At 38.0% G+C, this 22,979-nt stretch overlaps 2 protein-coding genes across 5 annotated transcripts in view; one reads left to right on the top strand and one right to left on the bottom strand.

The window, feature by feature from the left end:
- The window catches only part of PPAT (phosphoribosyl pyrophosphate amidotransferase), a 40,973-nt gene that overhangs the window by 15,315 nt on the left and 2,679 nt on the right, over positions 1 to 22,979 (bottom strand). The window lies entirely within an intron of this gene.
- LOC113894312 (multifunctional protein ADE2) overlaps positions 517 to 22,979 on the top strand; it is a 47,372-nt gene continuing 24,909 nt past the window's right edge. Inside the window, exons 1-7 of one of the 3 annotated variants that reach the window (XM_027544561.1) lie at positions 529 to 911; positions 5,179 to 5,265; positions 6,751 to 7,182; positions 10,927 to 11,016; positions 17,726 to 17,797; positions 19,112 to 19,177; positions 21,687 to 21,823. In XM_027544561.1, the coding sequence (XP_027400362.1) occupies positions 530 to 911; positions 5,179 to 5,265; positions 6,751 to 7,182; positions 10,927 to 11,016; positions 17,726 to 17,797; positions 19,112 to 19,177; positions 21,687 to 21,823 (1,266 nt within the window). In that variant the 5' untranslated portion in view covers position 529. Of the gene's footprint in view, positions 912 to 5,178; positions 5,266 to 6,750; positions 7,183 to 10,926; positions 11,017 to 17,725; positions 17,798 to 19,111; positions 19,178 to 21,686; positions 21,824 to 22,979 lie in introns of all 3 variants that reach the window. The other 2 variants (XM_027544563.1, XM_027544562.1) reach the window with 2 other exon arrangements.

Consider the following 22,979-nt stretch of genomic DNA (forward strand, 5'->3'; position numbering starts at 1 on the left):
GAACTATAATGCTGAAAACAGACATGCATAATACTATACATCCTATACAACTGAATAATTTGTGACTTAAGATTAATTTATTTGGTGAAATCATGTGGTCTTTGGTTAACCAATGTCAGAAGAACTAAGTGATTCATATCAGAGGGAAAAAAAATAACCTTAGTCACAAACCTTTGTGGCAGAAAGAACCTCTGCCAACCATTTCCAAAACAAACAAGCAAAAAATCAACAATCATATACTAAATTAGAAATAAACAAACACAAAAAAGGTTTTCTTTCCTTTTTGTCTCAAGGGTAATTTGTTCTTTAAAGCTGAAATGAGTAACCTTAGGGATCCTTTAGGTCCAGGCTTCTTTAATCAGGAAGCCTGCTTATTTGGCAGTTTCTCAAGTTACTCCCCTAGGGCAGCTTGAACCAGTTAAACTAGATCCTTTCAGCTCTTCACAGCTTATTGACAACCAGCCGTCTGGTTTCCTAGGAAACAAAACCTTGGCTAGAAATAGTGAATCATTTCCAGGTCACTTTCAACATGGAGAGTGGAGCAGGAAAGCACTGGACTGAGGAAGAGGTTAAAGCTTTGCTAAGTGTCTGGGCAGAAAAAAATATACGAAAACAACTTTATGGAACACTGAGAAATAAAGGAATATTTATTTACATTGCTAAAAGGCTGCGAGCACTAGGAGTATACAGAGATTGGAAACAGTGCCGGGCAAAGTACAAAAATCTCAAATATGAATACAGAACAGTTAAATATGCCCTCAACTCTGGAGACAGCTCTAAAACTATGAAGTTCTTCCATGATTTGGATGCCATCCTGCAGTATGAACCTGCCACACCATTAACAGAGGAAGATGCAAATGACAGGTGCCTGGCAACGCTGAGCCCAAGTGCAGTCCCAGAGACCACCGAAGGTAAAAAGAAAAAGTACCATTCTTTTGTTTTTACCTAACAAACCGTAAGAGAACCAGACTTCTGAGTTCATATGATAAATATAGCCTGAAATATCAAGGGTGAGAAAAACAACTGACCTGTATGTATATGCTATTTTGCACAAGGTAAAAAATTAATTTTAAAAAATAATTGAAATAATGCCACCATTCAAAAAATCTGTAAAATAAAAAAAAAACAAACACATTAAAATGGTACCAACTGTTAATGCCAACTGCTCCTTACTCATGTCTGATATGGTTTTTGGAAAATGGCTTGGGTTCTGAAAGTATTTTTAATCTTAATTTTATGAGTACTGAAAAAAATATATTAGGTATTGCTCAACTGTTGTTTTCCCAGGTCCAAAATAAGACAGAACTTTCTGCTCTATATTAATGTTCCCACTTGCCTAAATTTATAAACAAAAGCACTAAAATACTAGTAACTGATAAAAATGTCATTACTAGTTTAGAAGAACGTCTCCATTTTAACAGAAAGTAAAACAAATAGATTTGATAGGTTAAATTATTTATGTTTAAATGATTTAAATACTGACATACCTTGAGGATATTGTGCGTTGGGTTCTAGATCTCTGCAATAAAGCAAATATCCCAACAAAGCCAAGTCATACAGACTTTTTGGACAGGAAAGCCTGGCGTGCTGCCATGGGGTTGCAAAGAGTCGGATATGACTGACAGGCTGAACTGAACCGAGTGCATATAAAATTTATATTACACTATACTGTAGTCTAAAAAATTGTACATACCTTAATTAAAAAATACTTCATTGCTACAAAACACTATCATTTGAGTTAACAGTGAGTTGTAGTAGTTTTCATTAAAAAAAAAAAATTTATTTTGGCTGCACCAGGTCTTACTTGCTGCACTCATTATCTTTGATAGTTGCAGCATGTGAACTCTTAGTTTCGGCAGATGGGATCTAGTTCTCTGACCTGGGGTGGAACCAGTCCCCCAGCCACTGAACCACCAGAAGTCCCAGAGTTGCTATTTTTAGGGCAGAGTTGTTTAGTTCAAAATCTGTGCTGTTGTGTGTGCTGAGTTGTTCAGCTGTGTCAAAATCTGTGGTATCTACTGTCATTTCCCCCTTATATATGGTATAATCTACTACCTCTTCCCTGCTGCACAGCTTGTAGGGTCTTAGTTCCCGAACCAGGGACTGAACCTAGGCCCCAGCAGTGAAAGAGCCAAGGCCTAACCACTGGGACACCAGGGAATTTCCTACAACCAATTATTTTTTATGCAATTTAAAATGATCCCAGTAGGATAGACTACCAGAAGTTCAATTTCTGGTCAACGTGTAGGGTATGATTACTTTGAAACCTATTACTAAAGTAACTTCTTTCCAAAAGAACTGTACTTTAACAATGAAACTGTACCTTTTTTAGAAGGGGGGGTGGGGGGAGACTTTGCTGATTTAATAAATAATGGAGTATGCTCATCTGGGGCTTCCCTGGTGGCTCTGTGGTAAAGAATCTGCCTGCAATGCAGGAGACCAGGGTTTGATCCCTAATTGGGAAGATCCCTTGGAGAAGAAAATGGCAACCCACTCCAGTATTCTTGCCTGGAGAATTCCATGGACAGAGGAGCTTGGTGGGCTACAGTCCATGGGGTCACAAAGAGTTGGACACGACTGAGCGACTAACACTTATTTACTTACTACGCTAATCTAATAAATGCATAGCCACATATAACAGTGTATGCACTCAATAACTGTTTACTTTGCATTTGTTTAATTAAAAGTGCTGTGGAACATTTTATATATATTTATTCAATTTTATGAACTGACTGTTCATGTCAGTTAAGGTCTTAGAAAAATTTGCATGACCTCCTTTCACCTTACAATTTTGGCTGATTTTTATTTCACCCACAAAAATCAAAAGTTTTAACATAGTCAAATAGCTTCTTTTCTAAGGCTTTAAGTGAAGTGAAGTGAAAATCGCTCAGTCATGTCTGACTCTTTGCGACCCCATGGACCATACAGTCCATTAAATTCTCCAGGCAAGAATATTGGAGTGGGTAGCCTTTCCCTTCTCCAGGGAATCTTGCCAACCCAGGGATCAAACCCAGAGCTCCCACATTGCAGGGGGATTGTTTACCAGCTGAGCCACAAGGGAAGCCCTTCTAAGACTTAGAGAGCCCTTCTTTCTCCAATTCTGATTCATTTATGACATCTTCTGGTTTTTCCAAGGTGGAACCAGCAGAATTTTTATTGGTGTATGGTAAAAAGAAGGCAAGGAAATGAATGTGTGTTTTCTACTGTTGGGATCAACCTGTTTCATGCAAGTGGTCCTCTTTCAAGGACAGAGGATCTGGTCCCTTTTGTTAGGTAGCAGGTAGCCTGACTAAGCCTTGGGAAAGGACTCTAAGAGGCTTCATCTTCTAAAAACTGTAATCATCCTCAATCTCAGAATACCTTTGGCCTACTGCTTCTGTATCACATTCCTTCAATGACCAATTTCCACTCTTTCCCTTTTCTTACTGTATACAAATGCATTAAGAATAATGATTTAAGGGTTTCGATTTAAAATCTCCACCGTGTGGGTCCCCTGCACACAATTTTGGGATTCTTGCTAGGAACGATCAACCTGAGGAAAAAAAATTTCCTGAAGAAGGTGGAGAGAGGTATTTCTTTTTTGCCCCCACCTGTATGTTCAGCTCTAAGACCTTTTCAATAAACAGAAGCAGGCCCTAAAGCAGATAAAAGAATAGTAAGCCCTACCTTTCTTTGCTGTTCTCATCAAGCTCAGTCGATAAATTACCTGAGGATGTCAGTATCTTTTCTTCTTCTCTCTAAAGAGAGTTCTTATGTAATTTAAGATTTTTATTTTCCATATTCCCAACTAAATCAAAAACATTCCCTAACTGCAACTTAGCCTCAAATAATTGTGAAACTCAACTTTAAAATGACGATTTTTAAAATCATGTGCATGTGCTTTGTGCTAAGTCGCTTCAGTCATGTCTGACTCTGTGTGACTCCATGGACTGTAGCCCACCAGGCTCCCCTGTCAAATGGGATTCTCAAGGCAAGAATACTGGAGTGGGTTGCCATGCCCTCCTCCAGGGGATCTTCCCAACCCAGGGATTGAACCCATGTTTCTTATTGTCTCCTGCACTGGCAGGTGGGTTCTTTACCACTAGTGCCACCTGGGAAGCCCTTTTAAATTTATGTAACTCTGCCACTTTAATTGAATTACGGGCTTCCTTTGTAGCTCAGTCGGTAAAGAATCTGCCTGCAATGTAGGAGACCTGGGTTTGATTCCTGGGTCGGGAAAATTCCCTCAAGAAGGATATGGCAACCCACTCTAGTATTCTTTCCTGGAGAATCCCATGGACAGAGGAGCCTGGTAGGTTCCGAGTTCATGGGGTTGCAAAAGTAGGACACAACTTAGCGACTAAACCATCATGCCACTTGAAATCATTGAGACTTCCCTTATTTTTCACTTTTCTCTTTTAATGTAAGAATCCCCAATATAATCTTTAAGATGATAAACAGTATTCCTTTTCTTATTCTTTAATGGAATACCTTGTAATTATAGTGGTAAATAGTGATTTTAAATGAATGTTTATGATATTAAAATCATACCTAACATTTGATCTCATTCATGTAAAATATAATGCTAATTCTGTTAGTAAAACAGCATTAGAAAAACATGGGAGAAGGCAATGGTACTCCACTCCAGTATTCTGGAAAATCCCACGGACGGAGGAGCCTGGTGGGCTGCAGTCCATGGGGTCACCAAGAGTTGGACACGACTGAAGCGACTTAGCAGCAGCAGCAGAAAAACATATAGAAATGATATAATCAAGAAGGGACATCTTCATCTTTTAAGGTTGGCAGGGTTCTTTTACTTTATCACATTGCAGGATTTCTCTTTCACATTACAGTATCACTTAAAGGGCCTACTATGTTGAGGCACCTAAAATACAAAAATGAAAAAATATCTCACTTTAAAGACATAGTTTAACTTGAAAACTAACTGTGACCATCCTCAGAAAGTTCAATGCTTGGGGATGCTCAAAATGTCAGAACAGAGTGGAGGAAGTTAGATTTTTCTTTATATATATAGATATTTAAACCATATTATACCACTATTTTAAAAAACATCTATCATAAATCTATGCTCCTTCATGAATATGATCACATTCAACTAAAACTATTAGTGTTATCAGTTGTTAATCCAATTTTAATTTTCCTTGGCACTTATTTCTAAAAGTAATTCTCTCTTTTCAGGCAAAATGTCAGTTACATCAGAAGACAAGGAAGACATCTCAGGAAATCCTTTACTTTTGGTTTCTCAAGTCAGACCAATGGAACTAGGTAGGTCTGGTACAGGCTGCTCAAAAATATAATGAAACTGATCTATATCAAATTGGAAAGTAAGACTGACATCAAATCTGAGAAAATGGGTAATTTTTTCCTGGTAGAAATACTTTGGAAATATTAGCTTCAAATCCCCAGTCTTTATGCTTTAAATATAGTAAGGAATCTGATGGCCAAAATTACACATAGTAAGTGTGGTACTTAATATTTGATGAGCATATGACTTCAGCTATCCTGGAGGCTAAGAAAAGTAGAACTTTACATATGAAAGTAAATAATATAAAATCCATAATGAAGTCAAGGATGATTTTATTCACCCAAAAAGTCAACATAAGTCCCATTCTTGCTTATAAATTCTTACTGCAAGTTAATGCAAGTGAGGAAAAGTGCTCACTTGATTTAAGATGAAAAACATCTTAAATTTAAAACATCTTTAAAAATTTTTTAAATAAGAACATCTTAAAATTAAATTAACATTTAAGATGAAAACCATCTTAAAACAAAGACATTAAACACAGCACAAAATAAAACACCTCCGTACCCAGGTAAATACTATGGTATTCTTTTTTTAATGACTAATGTTATAGATGCTGAGGTCCAAACCACCTTTTTATTAAACATGAAATCTGAGTAAAATAATATGGTTGTGAAATAACTAATATAATGTCAAGAAATGTCTTTATCATAAAATGAGTTGCAAAACTGTGCAGAGATCTAACACAAAGTTATTAAAGGATTTATAACTAAGTGGAGACATTCTGCCTAATGCATTATGAAATTTCTGGCACATTTCATTAAAAGGATATAATACTTCTCTTAAAATGGCATTTGGTCTTTAACCAATGGGACATCTTTTATATTCACAAAGAGTTAAGAAGCACCGATTATTAATGTGCTTCTTCTAAGTCCTTCATTCATGAATAGTCTTGGCTCTCAATCCTGAACTGCACACTAGAATCACAATCTGGGAATAAAGGATGGGGGCAGTAGTGTATAAAGGCTTCCCCAGGAGATTCTGACATGGAGCAAATAGAAATCATTAGATACAGAAAAGGCATGGGGAGGAAATAAATTGCTCACACTTATGGAAAAATTGTCTTCAACAAGCTGTTTTATACATAATTATATTGCTTTAAAGAAGTAAATATTACAAAATTATATATTCAACTTTTGCTATACACTGACATTAATCCCATATACTAAAGGAGCAGAATGGAAGAGAAAGAAATGCTAAAGAAAAAAGATGATCAAGATGTAACTAATTAAAAATACAACTTTATTAAACTCAGTCACCATCACAATAAGGAACAGATTCATGTTCTGTACTTTGATTTCCCAACTAGTTTAAGACAAAAGCTACATTATAATTTGCATTCCATTTCCCATAGAGAAAATTACTGTCTTTAATAATGTTGCATCCAATTATTTATCTTGTCTGATATATGTAAGCCATATATCCCTTTTCCTCCCCACCCAATACAGGTGACTCTACAGCAATAATGGAACCCCCTGGTAATTCAACTGTCATTCCAACTGTAGCAAATGAAGGAGGAAAACACTGGACTGTGCCAGAAGTCAGGGCTCTAATAGGCATCTGGTCTGATCAAGGAATACAACAACAACTAGAGGGAACAATGAGAAATAAAAGGATATTTGAACAAATTGCTGCCAAGCTTCAGAAACTTGGAATAGAGAGAGATTGGAAGCAGTGCAGAACAAAGTACAAAAACTTAAAACATGAATACAAGATTGTAAGAACGGCTAGAGACCTAGGCATGGCTAAAAGCATGAAGTTTTTTACTGAGTTGGATGCTATCCTGGGACACAAGAAAACAGAAAACTCACAACAGGAATGCCAAGATGAAGAGCAAGCCACAGGATGTGCCCATGTAAAGATGGAAGAGGATCAGACAGGTAGGAAAGCAAAGAAAAGTAATCTTAACATCATGCTACCATATAGAAAAAGGTCAATAACCTGAATATAGTCTAAGGTAAATGGCAACCCACTCCAGTGTTCTTGCCTGGAAAATCCCATGGACGGAGGAGCCTGGTGGGCTGCCGTCTATGGGGTTGCACAGAGTCGGACACGACTGAAGTGACTTAGCAGCAGCAGTCTAAGGTAAATAGGTTTTACTAAATGAGATTCAACAAGCTAACTGCTCAATTTATCATGAAACAGATTTCATGCAAATTTGATCAGAACACAGAATGGTACAGAGTTATACAAAACAAGGAAAGAAAATTGAATTTCTAGAAGTTTAAAAAGACCAGTTTTACAGAAGCTAAAATAAAATTCTTGATGGCAGAAATTAAAAAAAATTTTTCATATCAGTTGTGGTAAAATTGTGAGTAAACAGAAAAAGTGCATTGAAAAACTCAGAAAAATACAAAACCTGTGACCTGTGAGAATGTGAGTTCTCTGAGGACACATCATAAAATTCTTCAAAATGAGTTTAACCTAAAGAATTGAGATGCAATTTACACAAAGACATGACTGCATGAAATAAACTGCATGCGTTCTAGCCAGGAGTCAGGAAGTACAAGTTCTACCTCAGTCTCTGTGGAACTCTGAACTCAGGAGTGCCTCCTTCAGATTTGCTATGTAAAATGGTGGAATGGATGAAATGTTATTAAAGACTTCAAGTGGCCACAATGTTTCTAGATCTTAATATCAGCCTTAAATGACATAGTCTTAATTCTTTATTTTTATTCCTAATTAGAGGATAATTACTTTACAATATGATGATAGTTTCTGCCATACATCAACATGAATGAAGTCCTAATTCCTAAAAGTATGAGTGGGAAAAAGAGGGAAATGACAAAAAGTTAGGATTGGGAAATGGTGGTGAGAAGTCCTAAAATGTTTCATTACAAAACAAGGAAAGAAACTGGTCTGCTAGAAAACTATACATCTCCTCCATTGAAATTAAAATGTAAAATAACTAGTGATCAAGTAGCCCAAAAGCAATGGCATGATTGTGTTCACACAGTAACTACTGGAGATGCAGGTGAACATAATCTTGTCAGTTTTATGTCAAGACCTAGTTCAGTTCAGTCAGTCAGTCAGTTCAGTCGCTCAGTTGTGTCCGACTCTGCGACCCCATGAATCGCAGCACGCCAGGCCTCCCTGTCCATCCAACTCCCGGAGTTCACTCAGACTCACGTCCATCAAGTCAGTGATGCCATCCAGCCATCTCATCCTCTGTCGTCCCCTTCTCCTCCTGCCCCCAATCCCTCCCAGCATCAGAGTCTTTTCCAATGAGTCAACTCTTCACATGAGGTGGCCAAAGTACTGGAGTTTCAGCTTTAGCATCATTCCTTCCAAAGAAATCCCAGGGCTGATCTCCTTCAGAATGGACTGGCTGGATCTCCTTGCAGTCCAAGGGACTCACAAGAGTCTTCTCCAACACCACAGTTCAAAAGCATCAATTCTTCGGCACTCAGCTTTCTTCACAGTCCAACTCTCACATCCATACATGACCACAGGAAAAACCATAGCCTTGACTAGACGGACCTTTGTTAGCAAAGTAATGTCTCTGCTTTTGAATATGCTATCTAGGTTGGACATAACTTTTCTTCCAAGGAGTAAGCGTCTTTTAATTTCATGGCTGCAATCACCATCTGCAGTGATTTTGGAGCCCAAAAAAAGAAAGTCTGACACTGTTTCCACTGTTTCCCCATCTATCTGCCATGAAGTGATGGGACCAGATGCCATGATCTTCGTTTTCTGAATGTTGAGCTTTAAGCCAACTTTTTCACTCTCCTTTTTCACTTTCATCAAGAGGCTTTTGAGTTCCTCTTCACTTTCTGCCATAAGGGTGGTGTCATCTGCATATCTGAGGTTATTGAGATTTCTCCCGGCAATCTTGATTCCAGCTTGTGCTTCTTCCAGCCCAGCGTTTCTCATGATGTACTCTGCATAGAAGTTAAATAAGCAGGGTGACAATATACAGCCTTGACGTACTCCTTTTCCTATTTGGAACCAGTCTGTTGTTCCATGTCCAGTTCTAAAGGTTGCTTCCCTACCTGCATATAGGTTTCTCAAGAGGCAGGTCAGGTGGTCTGGTATTCCCATCTCTTTCAGAATTCTCCACAGTCTACTGAGATCCACAAAGTCAAAGGCTTTGGCATAGTCAATAAAGCAGAAATAGATGTTTTTCTGGAACTCTCTTGCTTTTTCAATGGTCCAGCAGATGTTGGCAATTTGATCTCTGGTTCCTCTGCCTTTTCTAAAACCAGCTTGAACATCTGGAAGTTCACGGTTCACGTATTGTTGAAGCCTGGCTTGGAGAATTTTGAGCATTACTTTACTAGCGTGTGAGATGAGTGCAATTGTGCAGTAGTTTGAGCACTCTTTGGCATTGCCTTTCTTTGGGATTGGAATGAAAATTGACCTTTTCCAGTCCTGTGGCCACTGCTGAGTTTTCCAAATTTGCTGGCATACTGAGTGCAGCACTTTCATAGCATCATCTTTCAGGATTTGAAATAGCTCCACTGGAATTCCATCACCTCCACTAGCTTTGTTCATAGTGATGCTTTCTAAGGTCCGCTTGATTTCACATTCCAGGATGTCTGGCTCTAGGTGAGTGATCACACCATTGTGATTATCTTGGTCATGAAGATCTTTTTTGTATAGTTCTTCTGTGTATTCCTGCCACTTCCTTCTTAATATCTTCTGCTTCTGTTAGGTCCATACCATTTCTGTCCTTTATTGAGCCCATCTTCGCATGAAATGTTCCCTTGGTATCTCTAATTTTCTTGAAGAGATCTCTAGTCTTTCCCATTCTGTTGTTTTCCTCTATTTCTTTGCATTGATCGCTGAGGAAGGCTTTATCTCTTCTTGCTATTCTTTGGAACTCTTCATTCAGAGTTCCAAACTCTGCTTATATCTTTCCTTTTCTCCTTTGCTTTTCACTTCTCTTCTTTTCACAGCTATTTGTAAGGCCTCCTCAGACAGCCATTTTGCTTTTTTGCATTTCTTTTCCATGGGGATGGTCTTGATCCCTGTCTCCTGTACAATGTCACAAACCTCCAACCATAGTTCATCAGGCACTCTATCAGATCTAGTCCCTTAAATCTATTTCTCACTTCCATTGTATAATCATAAGGGATTTAATTTAGGTCATACCTGAATGGACTTCCCTGATGGCTCAGATGGTAAAGTGTCTGTCACAATGCAAGAGACCTGGGTTTGATCCCTGGGTTGGGAAGATTCCCTGGAGAAGGAAATGGCAACCCACTCCAGTACTCTTGCCTTGAAAATCCCATGGACAGAGGAGCTTGGTGCAGGCTACTGTCCATGGGGTTGCAAAGAGTCGGGCACGACTGAGCGACTTCACTTTCACTGAATGGTCTAGTGGTTTTTCCTACTTTCTTCAATTTCAGTCTGAATTTGGCAATAAGGAATTCATGATCTGAGCCACAGTCAGCTGCTGGTCTTGTTTTTGTTGACTGTATAGAGACTTATAACACCAGATGTTTAGTGACCTAAGACTAAAATATGTTTAAGGATGGGAATCTAATTACAGAAAAATAAACAACCACAGTTTTTAGTATCAAGTTCACTCTAAAAGGGAAAATACTATATTAGAGCTTAAAACATAGTTCTAAAAGTAAATAAAAAAACACACCACCATATATCCCACTGTATTTATACAGTTATTGCTGGAGATGCAGCTGAAGATGCCTTGGTCAGTAATATGTCAGGAGACTTAACAGAGACAGATATGAGACAAAGCCCTTGCACAGGTAAAACAATATTCTCGTTTTTATGTGTGTGTGTATGTAATGAATACATGTTATTATAAGATGCTGCTGCTGCAGGTTGTGTCCCTCCCAAACTCATATGTTGAAACCCTAATCCCCACTGTTACTACATTTGGAGATGGCCTTTGGGAGAAAATTAGGTTTAGATGAGGTCATAAGGGTGAGGCCTGCAGTATTATGATGGTTGAATATACTTATATACATTGGGCTTCCCAGGTGGCTAAGTGGTAAAGAAGCCGCCTGCCAGTGCAGCAGAGGCAAAAGATGTCGGTTTGATCCCTAGGTCAAGATGATCCCCTGGAGGAGGGCAGAGAAACCGACTCCAGTATTCGTGCCTGGAAAAATCTCAGTCAGAGGAGCCTGGCAGGCTATAGTCCATAGTGTTGCAAAGAGTTGGACATGACTGAACACACACACACCCATTATATACATTATATAATAGCCACAACATCTAACGTGTTATTATAAGAACATATACAAGTATGTTATAACATTATACAATATTGTTGGATAATATTCACATTTCCAAAATGCAGAAATGGAAGGTGGAAATTATTAATGACAGTGAAGGTCCCTGTGGCTGCTGTTCATAGCAGCATTGGCATCATCTAGGAACTCATTCAAAATGCAAATTCTTGGGCCCCCTCCGGAACCAGAAATTTGGAGTGAGTTCCAGCAGTTCCGTATGTATTTAAGGTGATTCTGATACATGTTGAAGTTTGAGAACCACTGCCCTGTGGTATAGGGCACTTAGGGGATGCAGAGTGTGCTTCCTCTCTGATAGTTTGCCTTTTAGACAAAATTGAGGCAAGGAGGGTGACCAAGCTTCTAAGCAGAAGCCTAGCCATCATAGACCTTGTGCTAGTCTTTCAGTCCAAAGCTTCATGCAGCACTGAAAAGTTTAAAAACCAATTCTGATCCCAAAACCAGGTGCCCCACAGTCTTGGCAAACTTCACGTTAAAAGCTCAATGGAAGAAAAGGAAAGCGGCTAGAACACTCAGTGACAGGTGAAAATGGAGAGAAATTAAGGCGACTAACCAAACAGGAATGTGCAGCTGACTAGTGGGACAACAAAGGTAAAGAAAACTCTGTGCTCCTAAGGATTCTAAAGGAGTAACTGCAATGACCCTTTGTCACTGGAAGTTAAAATCAGATTACCACATACAGTGTTTAATAAGAAAGAAAGGTTTCCATGAAAAAAGTTTAAAAACTTTAGAATATCTTTCTCATTTTTAAATCTTAAAATTTTTTTAAAGATTTTTCCAAAAAAATTCAGAAGATTAAAGCTCATTAGTCCTCTGGAGAGCTCATTTAAATACAACACCTCAGTATAACTTCTTTTATGTAGAAGGAAAATATTAAGCCAGATGTAAACTGACAGGTTTTAAAAATGGTACATTTACATGTTAATATGGAATATATCTAGAAAATATGAAACAGGATGTTTACAGTCATTTTAGAAACAACAGTATTTTAAACTTTCAAATGAATATAAAAGTAAAGGTATAAACCCACATAGATCCCAGCAGCTAAATATGTAAGAAAACACTTTATATATACTTCATGATGCACAAGTTGCTAGTCCACTACTTGGAAGACTGTTATGTTAAGCGTAAAGACATGGATATCTATCTTTAGAAAAAATCAGGTCAATAGGTAGAGGTCAGCTCATTTTATTTTTATGTGCTTAGTTGCTCAGTCATGTCTGACTCTGCAAACCCATGGACTGTAGTCTGCCAGGCTCCTCTGTCCATGAGGATTCTCTAGACAAGAATACTAGAGTGGGTTGCCATGCCCTCCTCCAGGGGATCTTCCCAACCCAGGAATCGAACCCAGGTCTCTCTCATTGCAGATGGATTATTTACCATCTGAGCCACCAGGGAAGCCTATTTCGTTTTTACATTTTACTAATAAATATTGTTATCAGAGTTGTCATTGCTCCAATATTGTTAACATTCACTCTTCGTCATAAAACTGATCTCCCCAAAAGTAACACTTTACTATCTTAAAAGTATACTAAGCTGCTTCTTCTTCTTCTTTTTTTTTTTTTTTTGTATTTCAAGTAAAAATTCAGCTAGAGCTGTGGACCCCCACATTCCAGATAACTAATTAGTTTCCAACTTAGAACCCCTGGAGATTTTGGTTTAGTATTATGTTGTAGAGTGGATTCAAGCTCCTGTATTTTTAGAGAAGATCATCAAGCATAGCCAAGGTGTCATGTTTTTAGAAAATAAGACCAGCAGAGGGCTGAAAAGAGTAACACATAAGATTCAATTTGATTCCAGTCGGGAGAAAATTAGCTACTTCGAGTAAATTATCACTTAAAAAATGTATGACCAATGAAATAAGAAGAAGCTAATCACTGGGAATTACCATAGAACACTCAGGCTCTATTACAATAAGTAAAAGGAAATGATATCTTGGTATCTCTAATTTTCTTGAAGAGATCTCTAGTCTTTCTCATTCCATTGTTTTCCTCCGTTTCTTTGCAAAGTGAAGGCTTTCTTATCTCTCCTTGCTATTCTTTGGAACTGTCCATTCAGATGGGCATATCTTTCCCTTTCTTCTCTGCCTTTCTTTTCTCTTCTTTTCTCAGCTATTTGTAAGGTCTCCTCAGACTACCATTTTGCCTTCTTGAAAATTTCTTTTTATTTAGGAAGGTTTGATCCCAGCCTCCTGTACAATGTTAGAAACCTCCGTCCATTGTTCTTGAGGCACTCTGGCTATGAGATCTAATCCCTTGAATCTATTTGTCACTTCCACTGTATAATCATAAGGGATATGACTTACGTCATAGCCAAATGGCCTAGTGTGTTTCCCTACTTTCCTCAATTTAAGTCTGAATTTTACAATAAGCAGCACATAATCTGAGCCACAGTCAACTCCTGTTCTTGTTTTTGCTGACTGTATAGAGCTGCTCCATCTTTGGCTGTAAATATAATCAATCTGATTTCAGTGTTAACCATCCAGTAATGTCCATGTGTAGAGTCATCTCTTGTGTTGTTGGAAGAATGTGTTTGCTACAATCAGTGAGTTCTCTTGCCAAAACTCTGTTAGCCTTTGCCCTGCTTCAATCTACTCCAAGGCCAAACTTGCCTGTTACTCCAGGTATTTCTTGACTTCCTACTTTTGCATTCCAATCCTCTATGATGAAAAGGACATTTTTTTTGGTGTTAGTTCTAGAAAGCCTTGTAAGTCTTCATAGAACCATTCTACTTCAGCTTCTTCAGCTTTAGTGGCTGGGGCATAGACTTGGACTTCTGTGATGCTGAATGCCTTGCACTGGAAATGAACTGAGATTATTCTGTCATTTTTGTGATTGTACCCAAGTACTGTATTTTGAACTCTTTCACTGACTATGAGGACTAATCCATTTCTTCTAAGGGATTCTTGCCCACAGTAGTAGATATAATGGTTATCTGAATTAGATTTGCCCATTTGTTCACTGATTTTTCAATTCCTAATTGACTCCTAAAATCTATTCCTAAAATGATTTAAACGAGGTAGAATACTTCAATACCTTGGTAATCAGGCCAAAGTCACTGCTTTCTAGTATAAGACAGTCACAGGCAGATCAACTCTGGCTCCAAGTGGTGGTTTGTTGTTGTTCAGTCACTAAATCATGTCTGACTCTTTGCAACCCCAGAGATGGGCACATATATTCTATTAGAGGCCACTCTTATCATCAGTCCAAAAATCCTATGTGAAAGGCTACATGGCTCTTTTAAGAATAATCAAAAGGAAAAGAGTTTTATTTTCCTTTTGGCTGTAGTAAAATGTATTTCCAAAATTAAAATATTCACTATCCTGGCAATTTAACAAAAATTAGCAACATGATGGCCAGCAGAGGGCATTCAAATATCTATTGTTAGTATCTCAGGTGTGCCAAGCATCTTGTTTTCTCCAATTCATTTATTTCTTTTAATAGATTGAAGATTCATCTGTAGTTTTCTTTAAAATGGAATATTTAATTACTTCTGTATATTTTGCATACATTTGAATAATCTTAGGAGTAAAACTGTGCTCACTTTGCAACCCCATGGACTGTGGCCTGCCAAGCTACTCTGTCTACGGGGTTTTCCAGGGAGAAATACTAGAGTGGGTTGCCATTTCCTCCTCCAGGGGATCTTCCTGACCCAGGGATTGAACCTGTGTCTCCTGCATGGCAGGAGATTCTTTACCACTGAGTCACCCAGGATGCCCAGCAGTAAAATTATTATATAAATTTATGTACTTTAGTCATATGAAACAACATTGAGAACTTTTAAAAAAGTAAAAAGCTCAGACGTAGGTAAGCTGATAAATTTAAACAGTCTACTTGTTAATTTAAAAAGCATACTTTCTATAATTCTTACTGTTTATACTTTAATAATCTTTTAAAAAGCTGTGACAAAATAAAGCTTATGGCTGGTCTTTGCCCCTAGCTCCTGGCACAGAGTTTGAAAAATCTTTGGAATTTCTAATGGTAGAAGTGTCTTTTTGTTTTTTGTCTTAATGATAGAACTTAGTACATACTGCAAGTGCACACACACACATTCAAAGATGAGTACAAACAAGATTCCTAAATCATACTGGGGGATTGTAACAATGTATCTTTGAATTAACAGAATATTATGGTTTATAAAATGTTGTTGTTTAGTCACTAAGTCATGTCCAACTCTTTGCAACCCCATGGACTGTAACAAGACTCCTCTGTCCATGGGATTTTCCAGGCAAGAATACTGGAGTTCGTTGCCATTTCCTTCTCCAGGGATCGAACCTGTCTCCTGCATTGGCAGATGGATTCTTTACCACTGAGCCATCACGGAAGGCAAAGTGTAGAAGGGATAGTTATTATTTCTTACAATTATATGTGAATCTATAATTATCTCAATAAAATTTCAATTAAAAGACAAACAGTAGATTAGGGAGCCCCCGGTTGATGAAACACAAGCTGGAATCAGGATTGCTGGGAGAAATATCAATCTCAGCTATGCAGATGATACCACCCTTATGGCAGAAAGCAAAGAAGAACTAAAAAGTCTCTTGATGAAAGTGAAAGAGCAGAGTGAAAAAGTTGACTTAAAACTCAACATTCAGAAAAAGAAGATCATGGCATCCAGTCCCATCACTTCATGGCAAATAGATGGGGAAACAATGGCAACAGTGACAGACTTTATTTTTCTGGGCTCCAAAATCACTGCAGATGGTGACTGCAGCCATGAAATTAAAACACACTTGCTCCTTGGAAGAAAAGCCATGACAAACCTAGACAGCATATTAAAAAGCAGAGGTATTACTTTGCCAACAAAGGTCCGTCTAGTCAAAGCTATGGTTTTTCCAGTAGTCAATGTATGGATGTGAGAGTTGGACTATAAAGAAAAGCTTAGCGCCAAAGAATTAACGCTTTTGAACTGTGGTGTTGAAGACTCTTGAGAGTCCCTTGGACTGCAAGGAGATCCAACCAGTCCATCCCAAAGGAAATCAGTCCTGAATATTCATTGGAAGGACTAATGCTGAAGCTGAAACTCCAATACTTTGGCCACCTGATAGGAAGAACGGACTCATTTGAAAAGACCCTGATGCTGGGAAAGACTAAAGGCAGGAAAAGTGGACGACAGAGGATGAGATGGTTGGATGGCATCACCAACTCAATGGACAAGAGTTTGAGCAAGCTCTGGGAGTTGGTGATGGACAGGGAAGCCTGGCGTGCTGCAGTCCGTGGGGTTGCAAAGAGTCGGACATAACTGAGCTACTAAACTGAACTGAACTGATATGGCTCTAGAGCACAACCTGTCATTTGAAGTCTTGATATTGCTAGAAGCTAAACTTCATTCTAGTCTCCTGGTCCAAACATGTCCTTCATAAGAAGATGAGGTCCTACCCTGATGTACATCTTCACACACCCACTGCGGCAATATGTTTATAGCCCTCTATCTATACTTTTGCCTCAAGGTTTATTAATACAAACCATTGTCTAATTGTAGAATAATCATTGCAAGTAACTATATAGACACCTATACTTACTAACATAGAATTCTTTTTTAAAAATGTTCAGTGTATAGGGAAGTACAGCTGAGACAAAAGAACACTACCATAACATTGCTATACTTCAACATAGCAATCCAACATACATATAGGAGGAGGAGCTTTCCCCAAATTACCAACAGCGCGGTTGTAAACATCCTGAACATATACTGGTCCACCAGGACAAATTCCTGTTACATTCACCATGCTAAGCATTTTAAGTTCCTTAAAATGTTAATCACTGTCTGCTTAATACCTCAATATGAAGACTGCTAAAACCACTTTAGAGTCTTTTATTCCTTTACATGTAGTGCAATAAGGATTATTCTTAGTTACAAGGAGGACTGAATGAAAAAAAGAGCTGTAAGAGCTCTTTGGCAAGCATTAAAATGTAACAGTGAAAGCTGTTAAGCAAATTAGGTCACAAAGCACTTTTATACTTTCAAACCAAGCTTCCTGCCTTGTGACTTTTAACGCAGACTACTTTTCAACATTGTGTTGGTGGTGAATCCTCTAAGGCCATCTTCAAATCTGGTTCAAGATGGCAAATGTCCTTGGCTTTGAGGTTACACTTTTGATGCTGGGATCCAGGCTTATTACGTTTTCAGTGTAGTCTTCACCTGCTGAAGTGCATAGGGTTCTGTGAACAACACTGAAATTACTACTGTCTTTGTTTTCTGACAGAGGAAGACACTGCAAGTAATGCCTCAGATGAGGTGGGTGGCCCCACAGCACCACACGGTATCCCTGGGTCAGGTAAGGGATCTAAATTGTTGAATTTTAAATGTTCTTTTGATTTTTAAAGTCTAATATATACCAGTTGAAGTAGTTATAGGGAAGATGTCTACTAGAGATAATCCCAAAGGCCTCATTATATTGAATACCTGAGTTGGTAGAGTTTATGGTAGGGGAGTAAAGAAATGTCTATTCCTACTTCTTACTAAAAAAAAAAAAAAATCTGTAAATACCAAGACACTCTGTATTCATAAATATGCAATCAAGGATACCTGTTGATGAAAAGCAGCTAAATTATTCTAATATTGGGGGTTAATCTGTCTTATTTTAAAAACTTTGAATGTATGAAAAAAATTTTGATCCTCATATTGAAATTCTCAATGCTCTATGTCAGTCCAGTTTGCTTTAAATGAATGATACTGAAATACAGGATGTATCTAATAACTGTGAATCATATTGATTCATAGGAAATCATATTCCTTTAGAAGATGCTAAAAGTCATTTACAGATTATAATAGTGAGTGACACAGGCTGGAAAACACTGGTGTGACAAGGAGGTCAGAGCACTTATAAACATATGGTCTCATGAAAAAATTAAGCAAATGCTTGAAGGGGGCCACAAGAAATAAAGAAATATTTGAGGAAATTGCCAGAAGGTGAATGCAGTTTGGAATAGACAAGAGACTGGAAACAATGTCATACCAAATACATAAATTTTAAATTATGAATACAGAGTTTTACAAAAGAAAAATGTCAACCCTCAAAGAAAAATGAGATTTTATGAAGTTGATGGCCTCCTAAGACAACCATCTCTCAGAACTGCCGAATGGAAACAAGGTTACTATGTAATCTTGGAATTAGACTTTTTAAGGTGAAAATTCTATAAACTTTCCTCTTTGCATTTAACTTAGCAAAAAATTCAATAATAAATTCCTAATACTATTTTATGTTCAAATGGCTCCCTAAATTATTATAAACCATATACCTATTAAGTCAAGAATTTCAATTTCTTTTCAAGTCTTTCCTAAAGATTTAGGAAAGTTTAGTACCAAAATCTGTAGAAGGCAATGGCAACCCACTCCAGTGTTCTTGCCTTGAGAATCCCAGGGACGGGGGAGCCTGGTGGGCTGCCATCGCTGGGGTCGCACAGAGTTGGACACGACTGAAGTGACTTAGCAGCAGCAGCAGCAACACCAAAATATTCCTAATTCTTAAACTCTTTCATCTGTCCAATCACTTAAATATTCTAACTGTAGAATACTTGAATGCTTGAAAACTAATGCAGTTTTAGACAATGTCATATAATGACTCTTTTCCTATGTTCTCTTGTTTAAGAATTATTTGAAAATCATACCAAAAACCCAAGAACTTTGAGCATCAAGAGAAAAGCACTTGAAGATGGTAAGAGTCTGAAATATGCCAACTTTTCCCACACTGATTAAAACTTCTGTAGCTTTTTCCTGATAGATGTTTATTCTTGTCCTTGACAAATCAAGACTATTGTTTATGAGCTGTGTGACAGCAAAAAATGCTGAAAAATCATTTCTTTCAGAGCTTATTAATAGTGAAAGTAACAAACAGAAACTTTCCCACCTCAAATTTCTGCACAATTATCTATCGTTAGCCTTTAAATTACACTTTTCTGTGACTGCCATTAGAATACTAGGATGTAAAAGGAAAACCCCCACAAAGTAGTAAGTTCTGAATTTTGCTTTTCTCCAAAGGTAACTAACATGGCCATAACTTTTTAGTAATTCTACAAAAACTGAGAAGCCAGCTAATTATGAAGCTGTCATTCCAAACTGACCCATTATAAGTAACAGAAAAGGTTACTTATAATGTGGGTGCATGCTAAATGTCTTCAGTCATGTCTGACTCTGTGTGACCCTTTGACTGAAGCCCACCAGGCTCCTCTGTCCATGGGATTCTCCAGGCAAGAATACTGGAGTGGATTCCCATGCTCTCCTCCAGAGGATCTTCCTAACCCAGGGATCAAACCTGCATCTTTTACATCTCCTACATTGGCAGGCCGTTTCTTTACCACTAGCACCACCCGGGAAGCCCAACCTAATATAGCATAAAGAAAAACAAAGACTATAAGAAAAGGCACTGGTCTGAGAAACAGAAAACCTAATTTTTCTAGTTTCTCTTTACCCTTAAAATTCAACATGGAGCAAATGACTGCATCTCTCTAGATTGCTAAAATAATCCAACTTTAGCATTTTATAGATTTATAATTGATCTAATTGTTTTGAGTTCACATAAATAGTTGAAGACCTCAGTTTTTACAAAGTGAAGACACCTGTGCACCTACCACTCAAATCAAGATATAAAACACTACCAGCACCCTAAAGACTCCCCCCCCCCACTTCATTAATTATCCTGTTAGCCCCCATGCGTCCATGCTAAGTCGCTTCAGTTGTGTCTGACTCTATGTGACCCTATCGACTGCAGCCTGCCAGGCTCCTCTGTCCATGGAATTCTCCAGGCAAGAATATTGGAGTGGGTTTCCATGCCCTCCTCCAGGGGATCTTCCCAACTCAGGCATCGAACCCGCATCTCTTGCATCTCCTGCATTGACAGGTGGGTTCTTTACCACTAGCAGCACCTGGGAAGCCTGTTAGCCCTCGTAAAATTTATCAATGTTCATTACCATAGGCTAGTTTTATTAATAGAATCATACAATTGTCTTTTCCTTTAGTATGTATTTTGTAATGTCAAGCTTCTTTCACACAGCATTGTTTGAGAGTCATCCATGATTTTACTTGCAGCAGGAGTTTGTTCTTTTTTACTGCAATAAAATATTCCATAATAGGAACATACATCCCTCTACTTTCTCTATCCAACGTTCCCAGATTGGGGCTACTAAGAATAATGCTGCTATACAAATTCCTGTGCATGTCTCCCAATAAACATATGTATGCATCTCTGTTGAGTACACACCCAGGAGTGGGATGCAGGGTCACAGGGTATGCATATATCCAGGTAGTGTTCTAAGCACGTTATATATTAATACATTTAATCCCTACTACAACTCTCTGAGGTAAGTGATACCATGATTCCCATTTACAGAGGAGGAAATGGAGGCATGAACAAGTCTACTCTGTTGAACCAGTTGCTCTACTGCCTTTCTGTGGGGGCAGGGACCATCAGCCTCGTATAGCACAGTATTCCTAGTGTCAACCACAGGGCCCTGCATACACACAGGACGAGCTCAACAAATATTTTTCGAATCAAGTATTAGAGAATAGCAGGACTCCATTGTTCCCCAACCCTGCCCAACAACACTTATATCTCACGAAAGCTGAAAATTTTATTCTCCATTTTTTGACATAAATTACAAATCAGATGAGTTGCCTCATGTTTTCCTTCTCTCAATGCCCTTTAATGGATGTGCGACTGAAAAGGGAAACTGCTAAGGATTAACCACACGAAAGTATCATTCCCAATGCACTGACTTTGTGCACCGGATCTTTAAAATATACAAGCCTAGCCTAACAGGTGAGAAACAGAGTCAGAAATTAGGAGACTTTCCCAAGATCAAACTATTACTAGGAAACCTGGTAGACTTCAAGTCTTATGTTAAAGAGGCTGTTCCCAACACTTACCAGAACGACAAATCAGTAGTACCTTAAGATCCTTTGGGGGATAAGTCACTTTTCCAACTAAGGGAATGTAAAACACTAGAGGAATGTAACATGTTTGGCTATTATTTCTAAGAGATAAAAATCAAAAAAGTTAACCCCAGCCTTAATATGGCAATTCAAAGCAAGTTCTCTGATAATCTACTGGGTTTCCCAACAAACTAAATGAAGACAACTGGGAACAAATTCCATAGGTTTGTCTGAGTGCATCCCTCCCCTCTACCTCCCAAGTGCCTTTCTAGTGATACGTTATATACTTTTTGCAGAACCAGCATCTGTATCTCTTAAGAAAACTGCTTCTGAGACCGCTGCAAATCAGCTTCCTCAAAGAACAACAGAACCAAAAGATTCTTCAGAATATTTTTGCAGTCAGGAGACTCCCTATGTGACCCAACTTCATCAGGTAAATGTTATAAATTTTTAGAAAAGGTATGAAAATGTTTACCAGTTGTAGGGTTCAGTTCCTAACACAGGAAAATGATAATTCACTTGAAGGGCATTTTTGTCCCCTAACTAAGGAAAGGCTAACTAGCTGATTCATGTGATAAACGTCTGAAATTTTAGTAATTCCTTTTACGGAATCTTCAAATATGTCCATGTCATTCTAGTCTCCATTAACTGGGACTGTGGTTTAAAGATAAAGATCTCTAATCTACAATGGGGTGTATGGTTTGTCCCAACTCTGCAAACCTCAGAACTCATTGATGTTTAAGCCCGAAAAAGTAATTGATTATATTTATCTGGCATGAACAAGCACACACACACAGCTTTATAGCTGAAGAGGACAACCAATTAGCTTAACACTGAAAATTCCCCCTGACAGAAAGCAGAGCTATGGTATAAATCTGCAAACAGCCAGACTACTAAAAAAGAAGGATTTCTGGATGAACCCATCTGGATTAAGCATCCAGTGCATGACTGTCTAGTAATTGATATTCCATTTGTTTTTATATATAAAATACATAACACCACAACATTCAGGGGTTCTGTCATCCCTGACACTAAATATCTATGCCTAAGAGAGAACCAAAAACAATGCAAAAGTGATAGACATTTTAGTTTCTAGAGCCTTCTGCAACAGATCACCACCTGCCAATGTACACTGTATATAACTAATTCTATATTAAATTATAATAACCCATCTAGGCTTCAAATTTTGACATTCCTTGATTTACTGTCAAATGAAAACATTTTTTGAAAATTTATTTTATTGAAGTACAGTTGACTTACAATGTTAATTTCTGCTGTACAGCAAAGTGATTCAGCTATATTTATAACAAACATTCTTTTTCATATTCTTTTCCATTATGGTATCACAAGATATGTAATATAGTGTCCTGTGCTATACAGGAGGACCATGTTGTTGTTATCCATTCCATTAAAAACATTCTTTCTTACTCTTTCACCCCCACAGCAGCAGATTTTATCTTCTAGACATAAAGAAGTTTCATATTCTTAGAATCGGTTTCCCTAATGTGTGAGGACTTTTGCTAATTTAAAATTGTGAATTGGATAGGATTATGGGCAAGAACCAGCACTCTCAAAGAATCTTAATGATT

The sequence above is a fragment of the Bos indicus x Bos taurus genome, chromosome 6, assembly GCF_003369695.1.
Source record: "Bos indicus x Bos taurus breed Angus x Brahman F1 hybrid chromosome 6, Bos_hybrid_MaternalHap_v2.0, whole genome shotgun sequence".
Taxonomy (NCBI): Eukaryota; Metazoa; Chordata; class Mammalia; order Artiodactyla; family Bovidae; genus Bos; species Bos indicus x Bos taurus.